Source organism: Macrobrachium rosenbergii, chromosome 19, assembly GCF_040412425.1.
Source record: "Macrobrachium rosenbergii isolate ZJJX-2024 chromosome 19, ASM4041242v1, whole genome shotgun sequence".
NCBI lineage: Eukaryota > Metazoa > Arthropoda > Malacostraca > Decapoda > Palaemonidae > Macrobrachium > Macrobrachium rosenbergii.
In genome coordinates, this window is record NC_089759.1 from 3,811,657 (window position 1) to 3,832,539 (window position 20,883).

The following is a 20,883-nucleotide window of genomic DNA, read 5'->3' on the forward strand; positions in this document are numbered from 1 at the left end:
ACACAAATATTTCTTCTTTCGAAAACTTTCACCGAGAGTGAAAGAAGTGGAAGAGAAAGAAATTTGATTTTATCTTTCTAATTCTAAAATAAAAAAAAAAACTTTTGAAATTTACTCCAGGAGAATAAAATTCCAAGGTAAGAATCTAAGAAGTCTTTACACCGTACTGAAAAGCACCAAATATCGGAGGTTGGAGATGTTGGTCGGGGGGTTTCGTGGAAGGGGGGCCGGGGGGCGGGGAGAATGTCAAAAAACCTCTAAAACAAACTACTCCCTCCCTTGACTTTTTTTCTCTCAGGCGAAGCCAGACGTATACAAAATAGAAATGACTTTGAAACATCTTCCGTGATCCTACAGAGATGGGGTTGCATTTAGTATTATTGATATTCTTGTTAATTTGCATATATGTACAACAATATCCTTATATAAACACATACACACATACATGTGTGTATATATATATATGTATATATGTATATATATATATATATATATATATATTGTACATATATATATATATATATATATATATATATATATATATATATTTATATATATATGTGTGTGTGTGTGTATTTACATAAGAATACCATTGTACACACGAATGTGTATTAACAAGAACATTCAGTCACTATAACTGCAGCGGCAGCTGTGAGTATTATACTATTTATATATATACCACCATACCCCACCTCTTTCTCCAGCAAGCCTTGCTTCCTGAAAGAGATCATACCATTTTTCAAAAGCCACGTGGATTTACCGACACTTTCAGGAGAACGCCAGTCGCTCGGAGAAGGGCGCAACCATAGGAAAAATGGACGAGACTCCCAGATTTTTAGATTTTTCATTTCTCTTTATCAGTAATGATTAAATCAAGAGGATTACGGAAGACGCATCAAAGAACGATTTCTATACGTTTGGCTTCACCTGAGAAAGGAAAAAAAGTCAAGGATGCGAGTGGGTTATTCTAGAGTTTTTTTTTTTTTTTAACCTTTTCCTCACTCGCTCAACCTCCTCCTCCCTCCCTCCCCCAACACCAACCTCCAACACCACCCTCCATTCCCAACACCCCCTCGATTCTTGTTGCTTTTCAGTACGATGAAAAAAAATATTCCTTAGACTCTTACCTTACAATTTTAATCTCTTGGAAAAGACTTCAAAAGCTCTCTTTTTTTTTTTTGAGAATTAGAAAGATGAAATGCATGTCTTTCACACTCAGTAAAAGATTTCTAAAGAGGAAACACTAGCCGTAGAAACTAAGCTACAAAAATATACCTGAATATGAATTTTTAACCCAAAGGCCAAGCGCTGGGGCCTGTGAATGAGGTCATTCAGCGCTGAAAGAGAAATTGAAAGTAAAGAAGGTTTGAAAGGTGTAACAGGAGGAAAACCATTTACAATTGCACTATGGAACAATTATTGGAAGAGGGTGGAAAGTAAGATGGGAGAAAGAGACTATGAAGAGAGGTAGAGTAAAAGGAATGGAAGGGGGTTGCAGCTAGGGACCCTCCTACGGGGGCAATATATTGCTAAAATATATCTCTTTTAATTACCCCAATATCCCAAACTAATATGAAAGAAAAATAACTAGCCTACAGAAAGTCGTTAGATATGAATGTCTGTCATTGGCGCCACATAAGAAATAAGAAAAAATTAAGGATATTGGACCAGTATCCTTGACGTCACTGAATAGAGGAATCCTTTTTCCTTCTTTCTCCTCTTGGTATCCTTCGGGAGAGGCGTCAGGAAATCATCGGTTTTTGGGGAGGGTTAATTACCAGAATCCTGCAGGAGCAGGAAAGAGACAGTGTCTATAGGAGATATATCTTGGATCCTTCAGCCTGGTGTTTCTCTGCTTTGAGATATGATTGCATATTTTGTTGTTGTCATATTTTGTTGTTTTCCTGTCTTCTCACGGTTGTCAGTGTTGTTGTTACTGTTCCTGTATTTATTATTCATTTTGTTTTTGTTACTGTTCCATTTCCTCTTCTTCTTCTTCTTCTTCTTCTTCTTCTTCTTCTTCTTCTTCTTCTTCTTATTATTATTATTATTATTATTATTATTATTATTATTATTATTATTATTATTATTGGTGAAGAAATCCACAATGAAGTAGGTGTAAATTTATATATATATATATATATATATATATATATATATATATATATATATATATATATATATATATATTAATACATAGGTACGCTTACGCCATTGTGGATTTCTTCACCATTCTAGTGACTCAAGCTACTATGAAATTTTTATGGATTATTATTATTATTATTATTATTATTATTATTATTATTATTATTATTATTATTATTATTATTATTATTATTATTATTATTATTATTACTCCAGACCAATTCACCTTGCATATAAATCATTTATTTACATTTTTATCTATTTATTAATTTATCAATCTATCTTGCTTTCTGATAATTTACATGATTTTTGTATTTCCTATTACATTCAGCAACTTTCAAATGAAAACAATATTCTTTGGTAGCCAGATTTTAGAAGAGATGGCCCCTGTGGTGGGCTTGTTCCATATGAAAATGGGTTATCATCCGAATAATAATAATAATAATAATAATAATAATAATAATAATAATAATAATAATAATAATAATAATAATAATAATAATTGTGCTCATTACCCATCATTATTATTCAATGAAAACTCTACGGGAATTTCGCTACACTTTACACATCGTCGACAGCGATAAATCGTAATCATCATTATGCAAATTTAGCTCATTACGATCATCACCTCATGACATTTCCAACCATACCTCATTTTTGCATTTCACAAACATGAATGTCGATATATATTCTTTATTGTTGTTGTTGTAATTATTTTAATCAGCATAATCATCAACACTGTTAAAATTAATTGGAACTGGAATATAGAATCTAAGCCAAAGGCTTCAATAAGCGCTGAGACCTATGAGGTCATTCAGCGCTGAAACGGAAATAGAGAGTGAAAAGGTTTGAAAGGTGTAACAGAGGGAAAACTTCGCAAATACGCTATGGAACAATTGTTGGGAGAAGGCGGAAAATCAGATGGAAGAAAGAGAATATGAACGGAGGTACAGTAAAAGGTCATTGGGTTTTTTAGGTAAATGTGCCTAAATATGTTTATATATATATTTTTATAAATATTTACGCTGTTCGCCCTCGAACATTTAGGGATAGAAATATCAGCCTGACTGAGACAGGGAAATTGCTTTGTCCCACGATAGGTAGCATTTAGGCATTTAACCCCATAGGCTGGAAAGTTTGTAAACAAAATATGTTAGGGCATTAGGGACCTAAGCCTCAGAGAGGGTTTACGCTCAATGACCCCTAGTTATGGTGGCCCTTAAGCTTTATTCTATGCATTCGACGATGCCTTTGTCAAGGTCGGATTGCCCGGGGCGGTATAAACCCTCCTCTGGAAGAACGAAGCGAGGTCGGGTCAGTCAGAGAGAGATCCCAGCGGTCACGGAACCAGGGTGACGCTGCGTGCGTGCCCGAACGATATTCTTTATTCTTTATTACTTTCTCTCCTACGTCTATCTTAATTAGTGAATTGGGAAGACTGCCAGAATACGACTCCTGAGGTTCCTCGTTTGCGCAGCGACTCGACGTTCACGGTAAGTCCGATTCTTGTTGAAGCTTCGTCGATTGACTAGTTCTTTTCTGTATTTCACATTTTTTCTTTGTTTTCTTCCTTCAGCCACCACTTAGGGTATATGTGTTTACAAAGTCTAGATTAAGCCTAATTATTTTATTGTTAGCTTCAACCCCATTATTCCAGTAAAATACCTAGGATTTAGGGTAAGCAAAATCAGGTTAAATCTCGATGCTTTGATTGCCTCAAGTCCGAATGTTTGGAAGAACCGTTGCGTTTAAAATCAAATTCATCTCAAATATTCTTTGTTAAGGTTAATAACCCTTAACTGGCGACCTTTGGCTAATTAACGTCTGTCTTTGAGGTTAACTTTTGGCTTCAAGTGACAGGTTACGTGTAATCTTGGTTTGCAGGGCCGTAAAATTTACGTAAATTGAATAATACATGATCAACCAAGACTTCTCACACGTAACAATATATATATATATATATATATATATATATATATATATATATATATATATATATATATATATATATATATATATACACACGTATAAACACATATATATATATATATATGTATGTATATATACAGTGTATGTATATATATATATATATATATATATATATACATATATATATATATGTATATATATATATATATATATATATATATATATATATATGTTTGTATATTTTATTTTCTCAACACAAGCAAAACGGATACAAACACTTGAAAATACACCTGAAAAATCGGAAATACACCTGAAAATACACCTAGAAGTTTGGAAATACACCTGAAAAGACACCTAAAAAAAAAGCATTAAGTAACACTTACTTGACACACGCCAGGACTGTGAAGGCGATGATGAGTGTAGCCAAAGATACACTGTAGCCTACATAGGACACTGTCCTCACGACTGGAGCGAACTGCGGAAGAAAAGAGAATTCACAGATTGAATTCATAGATGGAATTCACAGACGGATGTACACCTAAATACACCTAATGCTTTGGAATGAATTCTAGGTACAGCTAATACTTCGAAGGTACATCTGGGTACAGCTAACACTTCGAAGGTACATCTGGGTACAGCTAACACTTCGAGGGTACATCTGGGTACAGCTAACACTTCGAAGGTACATCTAGGTACAGCTAACGCTTTGAGAGTACAGCTAGGTACAGCTAATGTTTTGAGGGTACAACTAAGTATATCTAAGTACAGCTAATGATTCAAGGGTACATCTAGGTACAGCTCATGCTTCGAAGAATAACCTAGGTACAGGTAATGCTTCGAGGGTACATCTAGGTACACCTAGATACGGGTAAGTGCATCTAGGTATGTACATCTAGATCCAGAGAGCACTTCAGATATACAGCTAAGTACATCTGGGTACAGTTAACACTTTGAAGGTACATCTAGGTACAGCTAATGCTTTGAGAGTACAGCTAGGTACAGCTAATGTTTTGAGGGTACAACTAAGTATATCTAGGCACAGACTGTGCTTCGAGGGTACACCTAGATATAGCTAATGCTTCGAAGGTACATCTAGGCACAGTCAATGTTTTGAAGGTATATCTAGTTACAGTTAAGTGCATCTAGGTACAACTAAGTGCATCTAGATGTAGCTAGCGCTCCGAAAGCACGGCTAAGTACATCTTGGTATATCTAGGGACATTTAGAAAACAGAATTCATAGTTGGATGTGCATATAGGTAAACCTACATCTATGTACGCCTACATATAGGTACACCTGGCCCTTTAGAACAACAAGAAAAATGCTAACTCGGAATTGGACCGTGCTTTGAATTCAACTGAGCATTGCGATGTGTCCTCTAAATTATTATTATTATTATTATTATTATTATTATTATTATTATTATTATTATTATTATTATTATTATTATTATTATTATTATTCAGAATACGAACCCTATTCAAATGAAACAAGCCCATCAAAGGGGCCATTGACTTCAAATTTAAGCTTCCAAAGATTATTATTATTGTTATTGTTATTATTATTATTATTATTATTATTATTATTATTATTATTATTATTATTATTATTCAGAATACGAACCCTATTCAAATGAAACAAGCCCACTAAAGGGGCCATTGACTTCAAATTCAAGCTTCCAACGATTATTATTATTATTATTATTATTATTATTATTATTATTATTATTATTATTATTATTATTATTATTATTATTATTATTATTATTCAGAACACGAACCCTATTCAAACGAAACAAGCGCACCAAAGGGGCCACTGACGTCAAATTCAAGCGTCCAAAGAATGTTACAGTGTTCACTGTAAAGAAGTAACAGGAGGTAATGGGAAACACAGCAAGAGGAGGTCACTTGTTAAAAATTTAAAAAATGGCAAATAAATAAATAGATAAAAATGCAAAAATGAAAAGGTAATTTGTACAATTCCTTTAAAAAACGGACGAGATTTCTCTGTCAGAAAGAGAATGGAAAAGGAATAAAAAATTTAGGCCAAAGGCCAAGCGCTGGGACCTATGGGATCATTCAGCGCTGAAAGGGAAATTGAGAGTAGAAAGGTTTGAAAGGTGTAACAGGAGGAAAGCCTTTTATAGATGGAAGAAAGATAATATGAACGGGGGTACAGTAAAAGGAATGGAAGTGAGTAAGAAGGTGAAAAGGCGAGGTTGGAGTGGTTGGACAGCAAGGTTAAAGAGTTCCAAACAATAAACGAGATGAGGAACTATGACAAACGACAGCAAGAGAGGCTGAACAGCACAATGAACGCAGGTAAAGTGGACAGCTAAAATGTGGGTTCAGCTATGGTCCGAAGGGACACCGCAAACAGCTTTTAGTAATCCCTACAATGCACCGCGTGAGGTGCACTGACGTCACTAGTCCCATGTAAGGGAGAATGTAGAAAGAAAAATCATGACGAATCGTGGACATTTTAAATTGATTTGCGATAACAATAATAAAAGACTATCCATCAACAAAATCGCATTAAATGCAGTTCTATTTCCATCATAAACAAGTAAAAAATGCGCCGAAGTGTCTTCGGTGCAATCGAGTTTTCTTTACAGCCGCTACATCGTAAAATCAAGGCCACCGAAAATAGATCTATCTTCCGGTGTTGGCCTAGCCTACATCGTTGCCAGAAGTACGATTATGACTAACTTTAACCTTAAATGAAATAAAAACTGCTGAGGCTAGAGGGCTGCAATTTGGTATGTTTCATGATTGGAGGGTGGATCATCAACATACCAATTTACAGCCCTCTAGCCTCAGTAGTTTTTAAGATCTGAGGGCGGACAGAAAAAGTGCGGACAGATAAAAGTGCGGACGGACAGACAAAGCCGGTACAATAGTGTTCTTTTACAGAAAATTAACACTGCTTCCTGCAAAGTCATTTGTACTTTTTATGATTTACTATAACACCTCATTTGAAGAATGGTCTCACCACGCTCCCCACCCCCCCACAACCCCCGTAGCGAAACACCAATTAAAAGAGTGAGTTCTAATGATAAATACACCTGTATATCACGTGGGGGGGGAGGCGGTCCTTCATGTCCATGCGGTATCTGTAATTAGCCCCCGGCCCGCATATCTTTATGATTTAAAGCGCTTCTTATTCCCGCAAGGGAATGATAATATTTTTGGACACGCGGCCCCCGGTTCGTAAATCTATTCTCATTGCTCGTTCATAAAAGCTTGAGAAATTGGAGGAAAATCCTCATTAGCTGCGTCCACTTTCTCAAAACAAATCGTTACTCTGTGGGATAATAATCTTTGATTCGTCATGGCGTTTGTTCTAATCATCTAAGTAAAATGGTTGTCTTCTAATCTGGCTAAAAAACCAAAGACTTCTCAAGTGATTTATGTAATGCGTTGACCGATCGCAGCGTAGGATCGGTAAGAATGATTGTAAGTTATGTATATGTGTGTGTATATATATATATATATATATATATATATATATATATATATATATATATATATATATATATATATATATGTGTGTGTGTGTGTATACATACATATATATATATATATATATATATATATATATATATATATATATATATATATCAATATTTATATATATAATATATATATTATATATATAAATATTTATATACAATATATATATATATATATTATATATATATATATATATTATATATACGAAGTAAAGGACTATAAGTCGAAAGGCCTTGCAGCACTTCATTGTTTCTCTTGCCTTCGTGGATTTTGTCTTTATTTATATATTCATCACGTTCCATATTTTCGTGATTCAGTTATACAGATATATGTATGTATGTATGTATGTATGTATGCATGTATATACATATATATATATATATATATATATATATATATATATATATATATATATTATATATATACATATATATACACACATATATATAGACATATATAGACACATATAAACTGTACACCAAAAACCATACCAGTAATAACAATCGGCAATCAAATACTTCATGAGCAAAAAAAAGTTTGATGGAAATATTCTGCTCATTTTTGCTTTTTCCATTTCACAAACCCAGTCATTTTGGAAACAGTAACTAACAAAAAAACTCAGGAAAGTTTGACCTAATTCTAGTGTGTGCCCCACAAAACATAATTAATGCAGCAGTGTATTTACTCAGCTTGTCACTGAGATACATTTTTGTTTACCAATTTTTTGCCATTTTTACCCTCTATCGTATCACAGGTCACTGAGTCACCTTTTCAATTAAATATACCCATATTTACCACATCTGGGCCATTTTTACCCTCTATCACATCAGAGGTCATGGGTCACATTTTCAACTAAATATACCCTTATTCACAACACTTGAGCCATTTTTACCCTTTCTGTTACTGTTACTTCTTTCTAATGAACACCATATTCATTGGAAGCTTGAATTTCAAGTCAATGGCCCTATGGGTTTGTTCCATAAGAATACGGGTTTTATCTTCTGAATAATAATAATAATAATAATAATAATAATAATAATAATAATAATAATAATAATCTATTACATCAGAGGTCACCAGGCTCTGTAATATAAGTAGTAAAAGGATTATTGTCTATGTAGTGTTTGCATGTTTTCAGATTGTCAGTTAACTTATTTTTATTCAACTATCAGAGCGATCAGTTCCATCAGTATTACAGAAGAGGCAGGTAGTGAAATCTGAAGAAGAAGAAGAAGAAGAAGAAGAAGAAGATAGGCAAGGGATAGCTGCTTTCATTCTAAAAGGCTGAGGATATCTAGACGGCACTCGGACAACGCAAACCTCCGCCAACACCAGAAAACATAAAAACTCCACAGTTGCACCCGTATCCATTTCAGAATCGGATCAACTATTCCTTGATCTATCGTCAACCCCTCAAAAAAAAGTTTGGCTGAAATTCATCCGTAAGTTTTTGAGATATCTTGAGGACAAACAGACAGACGAGGCTGAATCGAATATGGAATTTAGGATAAAGGTCAAACCCTGGGTCCTTTGAGGTTATTCAGCGCTGAAACGGAAAATGACAGTAAGGTTTTGAAGGTGTAACACGAGGAAAACCTCGCAGTTGCACTATGAATCAATTGTCAGGAGAGGGTGGAAAGTCAGATGGAAGAAAGAGAACGTGAACGGAGCTACAGTAAAAGGAATGGAAGAGGTTGCAGCTAGGAGCCGAAGGGACGCTGCGAAGAACTTTAAGTAATGCCTACAGTGCACCAATTTTACTTCGCTGGCGGAAGTAAAAGTGCCGCTGACTATCACTAAAAATTCCGAAGCGAAAAACAAAGAAATTGATGAGAGGAAAATTGGGCGAGTCTTTCATTCAAAACTGAGAATTTTTTAACGGCGCAATCACAAAATGGAGTCTCATTTCCACACAAAAAAATCTGTAGATGAATTGTGCTAACGGCGAAAAGGGCCTATTGTGCAGGAAAATCGACCACCAAATGGTTTTCTTTTCTGTCTTTAATGGAGCCTACTGACTGATTCACCCTTTTTAACTTTCAATAAAGTTTTCGGTGTATGGGAAGCAACGTTTCATTATCCTAACAATAAACGTTTATACGTCTCATAAATGTAAAAACGTCGTTTGGTGGTTGTATGTAAAATGAGTTCTTTACAATCTCTTCTTTACTGTGGTCTTTCCGCCTGAAAATATGAAGCAGATGAGCCTCGCTGTCGAACTTCTCAGTTCCAAAGGTCCTTCATTCCTCACACCTTCTTCTAAAATTCCAGGCTCCAGTTGCCCCACTTGTATCCATTCTATAATATTTAAGCAATATTGTCTTCTAGAATTCCAAGTTTCAGTTATCTCCTTTTATCCATTCTATAATATTTTGGCAATATTGTCTCCTAGAATTCCAGGTTCCAGTTACCCCTCTTGTGTCAATTCTATAATATTTTGGTAATATTGTCTTCCAAAATTCCAGGTTCTAGTTACTCCATTTTTATCCATTCTATAATATTTTGGTAATAGTGTCTTCCAAAGTCCCAGGTTCCAGTTACTCCCTTTTTATCCATTCTATAATATTTTGGCAACACTGTCTTCTGGAATTCCAGGTTCCAGTTATCCCTCTTGTGTCCATTCTATAATATTTTGGCAATATTCTCTTCTAGAATTCCAGGTTCCAGCTACTCCCATTTTATCTATTCTATAATATTTTGGCAATTTTGTCTTCCAAAATTCCAGGTTCCAGCTACTCCCTTTTTATCTATTCTATATTATTTTGGCAATATTGTCTTCTAGAATTCCAGGTTCCGGTTACCTCTCTTGTACCCATTCTATAATATTTTGGCAAATTTTGTCTTCCAAAATTCTAGGTTACAGCTACTCCCTTTTTATCTATTCTATCTTCTAGAATTCCAGGTTCCAGGTACCCCTTTTTATCAGTTCTATAATATTTTGGCAACATTGTCTTCTAGAACTCCAGGTTCCAGTTACTCCCTTTTTTATCCATTCTATAATATTTTAGCAATATTTTCCCCTTTTCGTTGTTCAACACACCAAATGCTCAAAATTCCTACTTACCCTTTCATCTTCTTTTATAAAAACATGCGGTGCACTGTAGGCATTACTTGAAGTTCTTTGCAGCGTGCCTTCGGCCCCTAGCTGTAACCCTTTTCGTTTCTTTTACTGTACCTCCTTTCATATTCTCCTTCTTCCATCTTACTTTCCAGCCTCTCCTAACAATTGATTCATAGTGCAACTGCTTTGAGGTTTTCCTCCTGTTACACCTTTCAAACTTTTCTGCTGTCAATTTCCGTTTCAGCACTGAATGACCTCATAGGTCCCACTGCTTGGCCTTTGGCCTAAATTCTATATTCTGTTCAATTCAATCAATAATTGTAGAAAATTCCTACGACGCATCAACGCATTTTCATTCGGCAATTCCGCGACCTCGCGTTTTGAAATTCCGAGTGATCCGTTTGAGGATTTTCAGCGGGATTTTCAGAAATCTAGACATTTTAGAAATGAATCTTTTGACCTGCTCATTTGCCTAATGAATGCGGACATGAAAAATTATATATTTACATCCTTGGCGTTTTTATTTTATTTTTTATTTTTTTTTTACTTATCACTTTCGAATGATATGATTCGTGGTGAGTTTATGTAAGATCTTCCACGTGGCAAAAGGCTTTGATGAGCCTGAAGAGCGAGTGTTCAGATTAAATGTTCTTGTGAATGAAGGAAAAACGAGCTGAAAAGATTAAGGTACGAATGGCAATATATTAACATTTATAATTACTTAATCAATTAATAAATAAATAAATGAAGGAAACTGTGGTTGACTGCATCTTCCAGCAAAGGAATTCTTACCTACAGCCTTGAACTGACATCACAAAAACTATGGCACACAACCGCGTCTGAAGAAATTAATGGTTTTTAGAATCTAACGTCTCACTGTTTCTCATTTAAAAAAGATATTAAAATTTTTTCTCTCGTCTGCTTCAGCAAGGTTCAGTGAGCTTAAGTGTAATTAAGATCGTCTGAGAACATTCTTGGATTACCGGAGATTGCTTGGTCATGTAAGAAAATGTTGCATATACTGGTTGAATTGAATTGAATATAGAATTTAGGCCAAAGGCCAAGCACCGGGACCTATAAGGTCATTCAGCGCTGAAACGGAAATTGACATTAAAAGGCTTTAAAGGTGTAACAGGAGGAAGACCTCGCAGTTGCTCTATGAATCAGTTGTTAGGAGAGGGTGGACAGTGAGATGAAAGAAAGAGAATGTGAGATGAGGTACAGTAAAAGGAACGAAAGGGGTTGCAGCTAGGGGCCTCAAGTAATGCCTACAGTGCACCTCTTGAGGTGCAATGATGGCACCACCCCATAAGTTTACCTGACAGAAATTAAACCATTATTATCAGCTGATATGTTCTGCTTACGACATGTTTATCTAACAGAAATGCAATCATCAATATCAACTGATATGTTCTGTTTACCACAGAAATTAGACCGTCATCATCTGCTGATATGTTCTGCTTACGACAGGTTTATCTAACAGAAACGCAACCATCAATATCAACTGATATGTTCTGTTTACCACAGAAATTAAACCGTCATCATCTGCTGATATGTTCTGCTTACGACAGGTTTATCTAACATAAATTAAACCATTATTATCAACTAATATGTTCTGCTTACCATAGGTTTATCTAACAGAAATTAAACCATCATTATCACCTGATATGTTCTGTTTACCATGGATTTATCTAACAGAAATTAAACCAGCATTATCAAGTGATAAGTTCTGCTTACTATAGGTTTATTTAAGATATTAAACCATCATTATCAACTATGTTCTATTTACCACAAGTTTACCTAACAGAAATTAAACGAGCATTAGCGTCGGATATGATCTGTTTACCATGGGTTTAGTTAAAAGAAACTAAACCTTTATCAACTGCTGTTTTCAAAAATTAGACCATCATTATCAGTTGATATGTTCTGTTTACACAGGTCTACCTAACAGAAATTAAACCATATCAACTGATAAGTTCTGTTTACTACAGAATTAAACCATCATCATCTGCTATGTTCTGTTTAGCACAGGTTTGTCTAACAGAAATTAAACCATCATTAACAACTGATATGTTCTGCTTACGACAGCTTTATCTAACAGAAATTAAGCCATCAATATCAAATGATGTATTCTGTTTACCACAGGTCTGCCCAACAGAACTCAAACCACATCAACTGATACATTCTGCTTACCGTCAGAAGAGAGCTATTGACCTTGTGATTGACAACCATGGTCATCGAGCACTGGGAATAATTCGTCCAGGATTTGTTGGAGCCTGGAAACCGGAACCAGACTCCTTCCGTCGTGCAGAGGCGAGTGGCATTGTTCTGTTTTGGGAGAGAAAGAGAGAGATGTCTTAGTAATGACATATAAGTGACAGATATTAGTGACATATACAAGTGACAGATATAAGAGACAGATGTACTCACACTCACATTTCTTTTAAAATGATTGAGTTTTCTTATGTAGTTACAGTGATGTATTCTATCCACTGGAACTTCAGAAGTTCAAGCGAACATGCAATGCAATACTAGCCTAATCCGATTCTCCTTGTGTTTTAATAATTTGCTTGCATTTTCTTCTGTTTATTTTTCATTTTTTTCATTTTCTTTTCTTTTATAATAGGTGATCTCTCTTATTCGGTTACTTCTTTCTAATGAACACCATAATATTCTTTGGAAGCTTGAATTTCAAGTTAATGACCCCTTGTGGGCTTGTTCTATATGAATAGGGTTCATCTGAATAATAATAATAATAATAATAATAATAATAATAATAATAATAATAATAATAATAATAATAATAATAATAATAATAATAATATCCAAATATGGATTTAGAGACTTGAATTCATAATTGAAATGTACAATTTTGTCTTACAACCTAGCCATCTCGTTTTTTAAAGCTTATGTGGAGGTAAAAATTACTGGAGATAATTAACTTTAAATACACGGTATATCTTAGTAACGACAGCTACCCAATTTTTTTTTTCAGAATGGTTAAGTTTTCTGTTATAGTTCCAGCGATGGAATCTTTACAAAACTGGTTTCAAAGACTTGAATTGCCATTGGAATATGTAGTTTTTTTGTTTCTTACAGAGATATAGAGAGATGTCTTAGTATCTTAGTAATGACCGATAAAGACACCTGACAGATTTACTCTCATTTCTTTCAAAATGGTCGATTTTTAGTTTTCTGTAAAAGAAAACTATTGTGCCGGCTTTGTCTGTCTGTCCGCACTTTTTCTGTCCGCCCTCAGATCTTAAAAACTACCGAGGCTAGAGGGCTGCAAATTGTTATGGTCATCATCCACCCTCCAATCATCAAACATATCAAATTGCATCCCTCTAGCCTCAGTAGTTTTTATTTTATTCAAGGTTAAAGTTAGCCATAATCGCGCGTCTGGCAACGATATAGACCATGCCGCCAACGGGCCGTGATTAAAGTTTCATGGGCCGCGGCTCATACAGCATTTTGCCGAGAACACCGAAAGATAGATCTATTTTCGGCGGCTTGATTATACGTTGTACAGAAAACTCGACTGCGCCGAAGATACTTCGGCACATTTCCTACTTGTTCTTAGATGGTTTCCTAATGCTTATGTGGAGGTCAAATTACTGGAGATATTCTCAGATTACTTTCAGAATGGCTGAGTGTTCTTATGAGATTCCAGTGATGGATTCTATGCAAAATCGGATTTAGAGCCATTTACTTGAATTAGCATTGAAATATACGTCTTTCTTTACAGCTTAATCATCTGGTTTCCGAATTCTACTGTGCAGGTAACATCACTGGAGATCATTAATTTTAAATAAAGGAGCGTTGGGCTTATAATCATTTCAACATTTCCTCCTCCTATTATCTTTTAAAAGCTCATTATACTTTCTTTATTATGTACTTCAGTCGTTGTCCTGATAACGTTTTCAAAACAAAGCATTTCTCATTCTAAGGTTAATGGAAATTCTCTCTGTTTAAATTTCAGAACAAAGGTTCAATTATAACTTGTAATATATCATTTTCTCTTTATTTTTCAAAAACCAATGTCATCAGTACACTGTGGCACAAGCGAAACTGTATAATCTTCTCTCTATTTTTTTCCATAAACAAATAAATCATTTCTCATTCTAAGACTTGAAGGGAATTTTCATCAGTTTCCATTTCAAAACAAGTGTCTGATGATAACTTGTAATATATCAGTTTCCTTTATTCTCCAAAAGCCAATGTCAATTAGTACACTGCAGTACAAGCAGAACTATATAATCTTCTCTCTAATTTTTGTCAAAAACAAATAAATCATTTCTCATTCTCAGACTTAAGGGGAATTTTCCTCGGTTTAAATTTCAAAACAACAGTCTGATTATAGCTTCTAATATATCATTTTCCTTTATTCTTCAAAAGCCAATGTCAATCAGTACACCGCAGCACGCGACGTAACTAAACCATTTTAATCTCTCATTTTCAAAAAAAACTAAAAAACCCTCTCTGCTCATTTCCATTTATAGACGAGCCATGCTCCTATAATCCGTCTCATCTCACTATCACTTCCAGGTCTCCGGGTCCTCTTCATTAGGGACGAGTGATTGAGTTCGTCCGGGATTGTTTTCCGCAAGTCTCAGTAAGCACCGTGACGAGAATATCTCCATAACAATGCGCTGATCAGGCATGTTTTCGTATTCGGGGAAATCAGGTATCTGAGAGCGAGGTCGATTCGAGTAAGTGGGTGTTCATATGAAATAGTAATGTATATATGAAATTAAATGGTCCATGAGTAATAAAAGTGACGAAGAATCCTCTTATTTCTGTTATGGTTCCAATGATGGAATCTTTACAAACGATTGTACATTCAACCCTGATTCAGTATGGGATGCGGAACTTGATTTGTGGAAGGTTTCGACATGATTGGTTTCATGTTCATTCTTCTTTCTGTTCTGAAGAATTTCACCGGAGGAATGCTTCTGTGGAACATTTAAATAATGAAATGTTTACTATATATACAGTATGTATATATATATATATGTATATGTATATATATATATATATATATATATATATATATATATATATATATATATATATATATATATATATATGTATATGTATATATATATATATATATATATATATATATATGTACACACACACACACTTCATGGCCGTGTGGTCTAATGTGCGTCACTGTAGTCCTGAGTTCTTGTCTTCCGTGGTTCGACCCACGAGACGACGAACTTGTTATCAACTACAAAAAAAAAAATCCCCTTCGGGTAACATATATGAAAATATATCATTTCCGAGGTAGAGCGAATTGGATACTAAAGGGCATTTGTAGCTTAATGCTTGCATATGAATCACGGTGATGTGATAAAATTCAATCATATATATATATATATATATATATATATATATATATATATATATATATATATATATATATATATATATATATATATCTACAGATATACAGTCAGTTCTTGACTATCCAACCATTCCTGAGTAGTATTTATCCTGAACATTTTTTCAGAAGTGAGAAGGAATGAGTGAATTTAATTATAAGTTTTCAATCTTCAGTTAATGAATAACTATGTATTTTACACTGATTTATAAAGGCAGGTACAGCTGTAAATCCTGGATAAGGAAACAAAAGAGTCAGACTAATGTGATAAATAATACTATCAGAAAGAGAAAATGTTATATTGAAATTATTTACTTACGCAAACAGTTATCCACGAGAGAGAGAGAGAGAGAGAGAGAGAGAGAGAGAGAGGTTGTGGGGAGGGAAAGAGAAAGATTGATAATCTTTAACGAAATAGGAGAGAAAGAAAACATGGGTATGTCAAATCAACTTTTATGTTAGAGAGAGAGAGAGAGAGAGAGAGAGAGAGAGAGAGAGAGAGAGAGAGAGAGAGAGAGAGACTAGTGCTATAAAGGAGGAATAAAAAAAAGATTGCTAATCTTGAATGAAATAAGGGAGAGGATACATGGATATGTCAAATGAACTTTTATTTGAGAGAGAGAGAGAGAGAGAGAGAGAGAGAGAGAGAGAGAGAGAGAGAGAATCTATGGTCGTAAGGGAAGGAAAAAGAAAAATTACTGGAGAGGTAAAATAAAGAAGTGGTCATGTACTGTAAATGGATGGTTTGTTGTCGTTTTCAAAGGCAATTATTTCTTCTAATTACAGTGCAGCAACTGGCTTTACCAATCCACTTCAGAATCGGCCCCAAAACATTGGACCTTACCCTAAAGACTACACACAGCATTTCAATAGAAACTGTTTGATTGAATGGCTGATTTTTTGTTTTTTTCGTCATTTGGGTCAATACTACTTGATTAGTTTTGTGCCGAGTACCCAACACTTCAGAACTGAAAGGACTTGTTTACTCTTCTCTGTAACGCAACACAAAACAGGTGAGTGGACGCTTTCATTATTACAGCTAGTAATGGCTACTTTGTGCCAGTTGCTAACAGAAGCGTGTTCTCATAATGAGGGTAACGTCCCGAATATGAGGCAATTACCGGTAGGGTTCCTAAGACGATACACTTACAGAACTGTAGCTGGTATGAAGAGACTTCAGATAAGTAAATTGGCCAAAAGCAAAAGAATTTAAATAACAAGTAAAAAATACTCTGAAGTTTCTTCGGCGCAATCGAGTATTTTGTACAGCCGCTACAGAGTATAATCAAGGCCACCGAAAATAGATCTATCTTTCGGTGGTCTCGGTATAATGCTGTATGAGCCGTGGCCTATCCTATATCGTTGCCAGACGCACGATTATGGCTAACTTTAACCTTAAATAAAAACAAAAATTACTGAGGAGGCTAGAGGGCTGTAAGCTGGTATGTTTGATGACTGGAGGGCGGATGATCAACATACCAATTTGGATCCCTCTAGCCTCAGTGGTTTTTAAGATCTGAGGGCGGACAGAAAAAATGCGGACAGAAAAAAGTGCGGGCAGAATAAAGTGAGGACGGACAGACAAAGCCGGCACAATATTTTTTTTCTTTTGCAGAAAACTAAAACTGGTAAATACTTTACTGAGCGCACCTGATAATCAAGCAGTAAATTTAACCCTGCTTATATGAATATTCTCTGGACAACTTTCTCTGAGTAAAAATACATTGTACAACTCCAGAATATTTATAACAATTTCATAAGTCAGTCTTCCATAAGTCTACTCTCTACGACTCACCTATGTCAAGTTAAGATAAAAACCAGTCATACCCTTCCTTGCTTTGATTTCATTTCAGAAATTTGGGCTGCCAGGCCTACCGCAGTGGTATCTTCGGCTATTCAGAGCTTAAGAGTGAAAACAGGAGTTAGAGCGGATGGACAGCAAGAGAAAGAGAACCAGGAAATAAAGGAGGTGAAGTACGACCATCTAAAGGTGGAAGTGGGAGAAAACCTCACAGCTGCCCTAAAAAAATAGTTAGAGGTGTTGGACAGCAGGTTTGTGAAAAGGAAGCGGTAATGAAGATAGAGTCAAAGGCTAAAAAATAGGGGCTCCTAGGAGCCGAAGGTATGTTGCAAACACGTTATAGTAATGCCTACAGTATACACCATGTGAGGCGCACTTGTGGCAATAACACCTTTCTCAGCAATGGATTATAACATATTCATTGTATGTATATATATATATATATATATATATATATATATATATATATATAGATGTACATATATTTATTTATTTATTGTATATATATATATGTACATATATATATATATATATATATATATATATATATATATATATATATATATATATATATATATGTATATATATATATATATAAATATATAATATGAAATTTTTATCACACCGTGATTTATCTACAATCATGAAGCTACAAATGTCGCAATATCAAATTCACGCTACCTCAGGAATATCTCCGATGGAGAATTATCACCGAAGGGGAATTTATATAAGTGATAAATGAATTGGTACCGTACCAATTCATTTATCACTTATATAAATTCCCCTTCGGTGATAATTCTCCATCGGAGATATTCCCGAGGTAGCGTGAATTTGATATTAAGCGACATTTGTAGCTTCATGATTGTAGATAAATCACGGTGTGATAAAAAATTTCATATTATATATATATATATATATATATATATATATATATATATATACAATAAATAAATAAATATATGTACATATATATATATATATATATACAATGAATATGTTATAATCCATTGCTGAGAAAGGTGTTATTGCCACAAAGTGCGCCTCACATGGTGTATAGTAGCATTACTATAACGTGTTCGCAACATACCTTCGGCTCCTAGGAGCACCTATTTTTTAGCCTTTGACTCTATCTTCATTACCGCTTCCTTTTCACAAACCTGCTGTCCAACACCTCTAACTATTTTTTTAGAGCAGCTGTGAGGTTTTCTCCCACTTCCACCTTTAGATGATCGTACTTCACCTCCTTTATTTCCTGGTTCTCTTTCTCTTGCTGTCCATCCGCTCTAACTCCCCGTTTTCACTCTCTTAAGCTCTGAATAGCCGAAGATACCACTGCGGTAGGCCTGGCAGCCTAAATTTCTGAAATGAAATCAAAGCAAGGAAGGGTATGATTGGTTTTATCTTAACTTGACATAGGTGAGTCGTAGAGAGTAGACTTATGGAAGACTGACTTATGAAGTTGTTATAAATATTCTGGAGTTGTACAATGTATTTTTACTCAGAGAAAGTTGTCCAGAGAATATTCATATTAGCAGGGTTAAACTTACTGCTTGATTATCAGGTGCGCTCAATAAAGTATTTACCAGTTTTAGTTTTCTGCAAAAGAAAAATATTGTGCCGGCTTTGTCTGTCCGTCCTCACTTTATTCTGCCCGCACTTTTTTTCTGCCCGCATATAAGTCTCACCTCACTTATTCATCCAATATATCGAATTTATTGTCCACTTCCATCTGTTATTTGCATTTTCAATTGTTGCTTCTTCCCGGAATTCCGATACCAGTGAGTGGTGGTCAGAATCGGTATTCGTTCTGCTATTGTGGTCCTACGTCCATTAGTGACGATCGGACTTTTTTCTTTACCAAAACATGTTAGGGGTATTCTCTTGTGCGTACATACAGATATCATGCGTGTGTTTGTGTGTGTATATATACATACATATATATACATATACTGTATGTATACATATATATAGCCTATACATATGTATACATACAGTATATGTATATATATGTATGTATATATACATATACATAAATATATATATATATATATATATATATATATATATATATATATACTGTATATATATACATATACATATATATATATATATATATATATATATATATATATATATATATATATATATATATATATATATATATATATATATATATATATATAAATCCCTTGGTCAAAACCTATGAAAATTAAGAAATCTGCAAAATCCTCTCATGAAGACCCATAAAAACCCACAATTTCATCAAACCCTTTGGTCAAGACCATTAAAACTATCAAAACTCCTGTGTATGATCTTCTTACCCTACATAAATGACATAAGAATACTCACAGACGTCTGAAATCCCTTCACATAAGACGGACAGGGTATGGATACCATGACGTTTGCCGCGGTTCGAGGCCAACAGTAAACATTATCGAAAAAAGTCGGGCAGTAGAGGGCGACGCCCTTGTCTTCAGACACGACGAAGTTCTCACCCCCAGCAGCAGCAGTGGCCAGTTTGTCCTCGTGGGCGCGGCGACTCGTGTTGACATTTTCGATGGCGGCAGCATTGGCGGTGGAGGCTTCTGAGGGGGAAACTGCGGGGTTCCTCAGGGTTGATTGCTGGGACGCCCTCTCTTTCTTGATTTCAATCTCGCACCGGGTCTTCTCCGCCTCCAGGAGGGCTTTCTGGTGCTCGGCTGAGGACGGCTGGTGAGAGAAGGGAAGAGAGAAGATTATTATTATTATTATTATTATTATTATTATTATTATTATTATTATTATTATTATTATACAAATTACATGCTGTGGAAAGAGCTATTATTATTATTATTATTATTATTATTATTATTATTATTATTATTATTATTATTATTATTAGGGAGGAGACTTTCTCTTCTTTTCATCAGCATGTAGCTTTACAAATTAGATGCCGTGGAAACAGCTATTATTATTATTATTTTATTATTATTATTATTATTATTATTATTATTATTATTATTATTATTATTATTATTATTATTATTATTATTATTATTCAGAAAAT

At 34.6% G+C, this 20,883-nt stretch overlaps 1 protein-coding gene across 3 annotated transcripts in view; it reads right to left on the reverse strand.

The window, feature by feature from the left end:
- Positions 1–20,883, reverse strand: part of LOC136848566 (secretin receptor-like) — a 192,030-nt gene that overhangs the window by 59,843 nt on the left and 111,304 nt on the right. For all 3 annotated transcript variants that reach the window (XR_010856046.1, XM_067120856.1, XM_067120855.1), the window contains exons 3-5: positions 20,187–20,546; positions 12,841–12,975; positions 4,458–4,549 (exon numbers count right to left, since the gene is read on the reverse strand). Coding sequence is in view for 2 of the 3 variants with exons in the window: in XM_067120856.1 (XP_066976957.1) it covers positions 4,458–4,549; positions 12,841–12,975; positions 20,187–20,546 (587 nt within the window). In the remaining variant the exon portion in view is untranslated. The remainder of the gene's footprint in view (positions 1–4,457; positions 4,550–12,840; positions 12,976–20,186; positions 20,547–20,883) is intronic.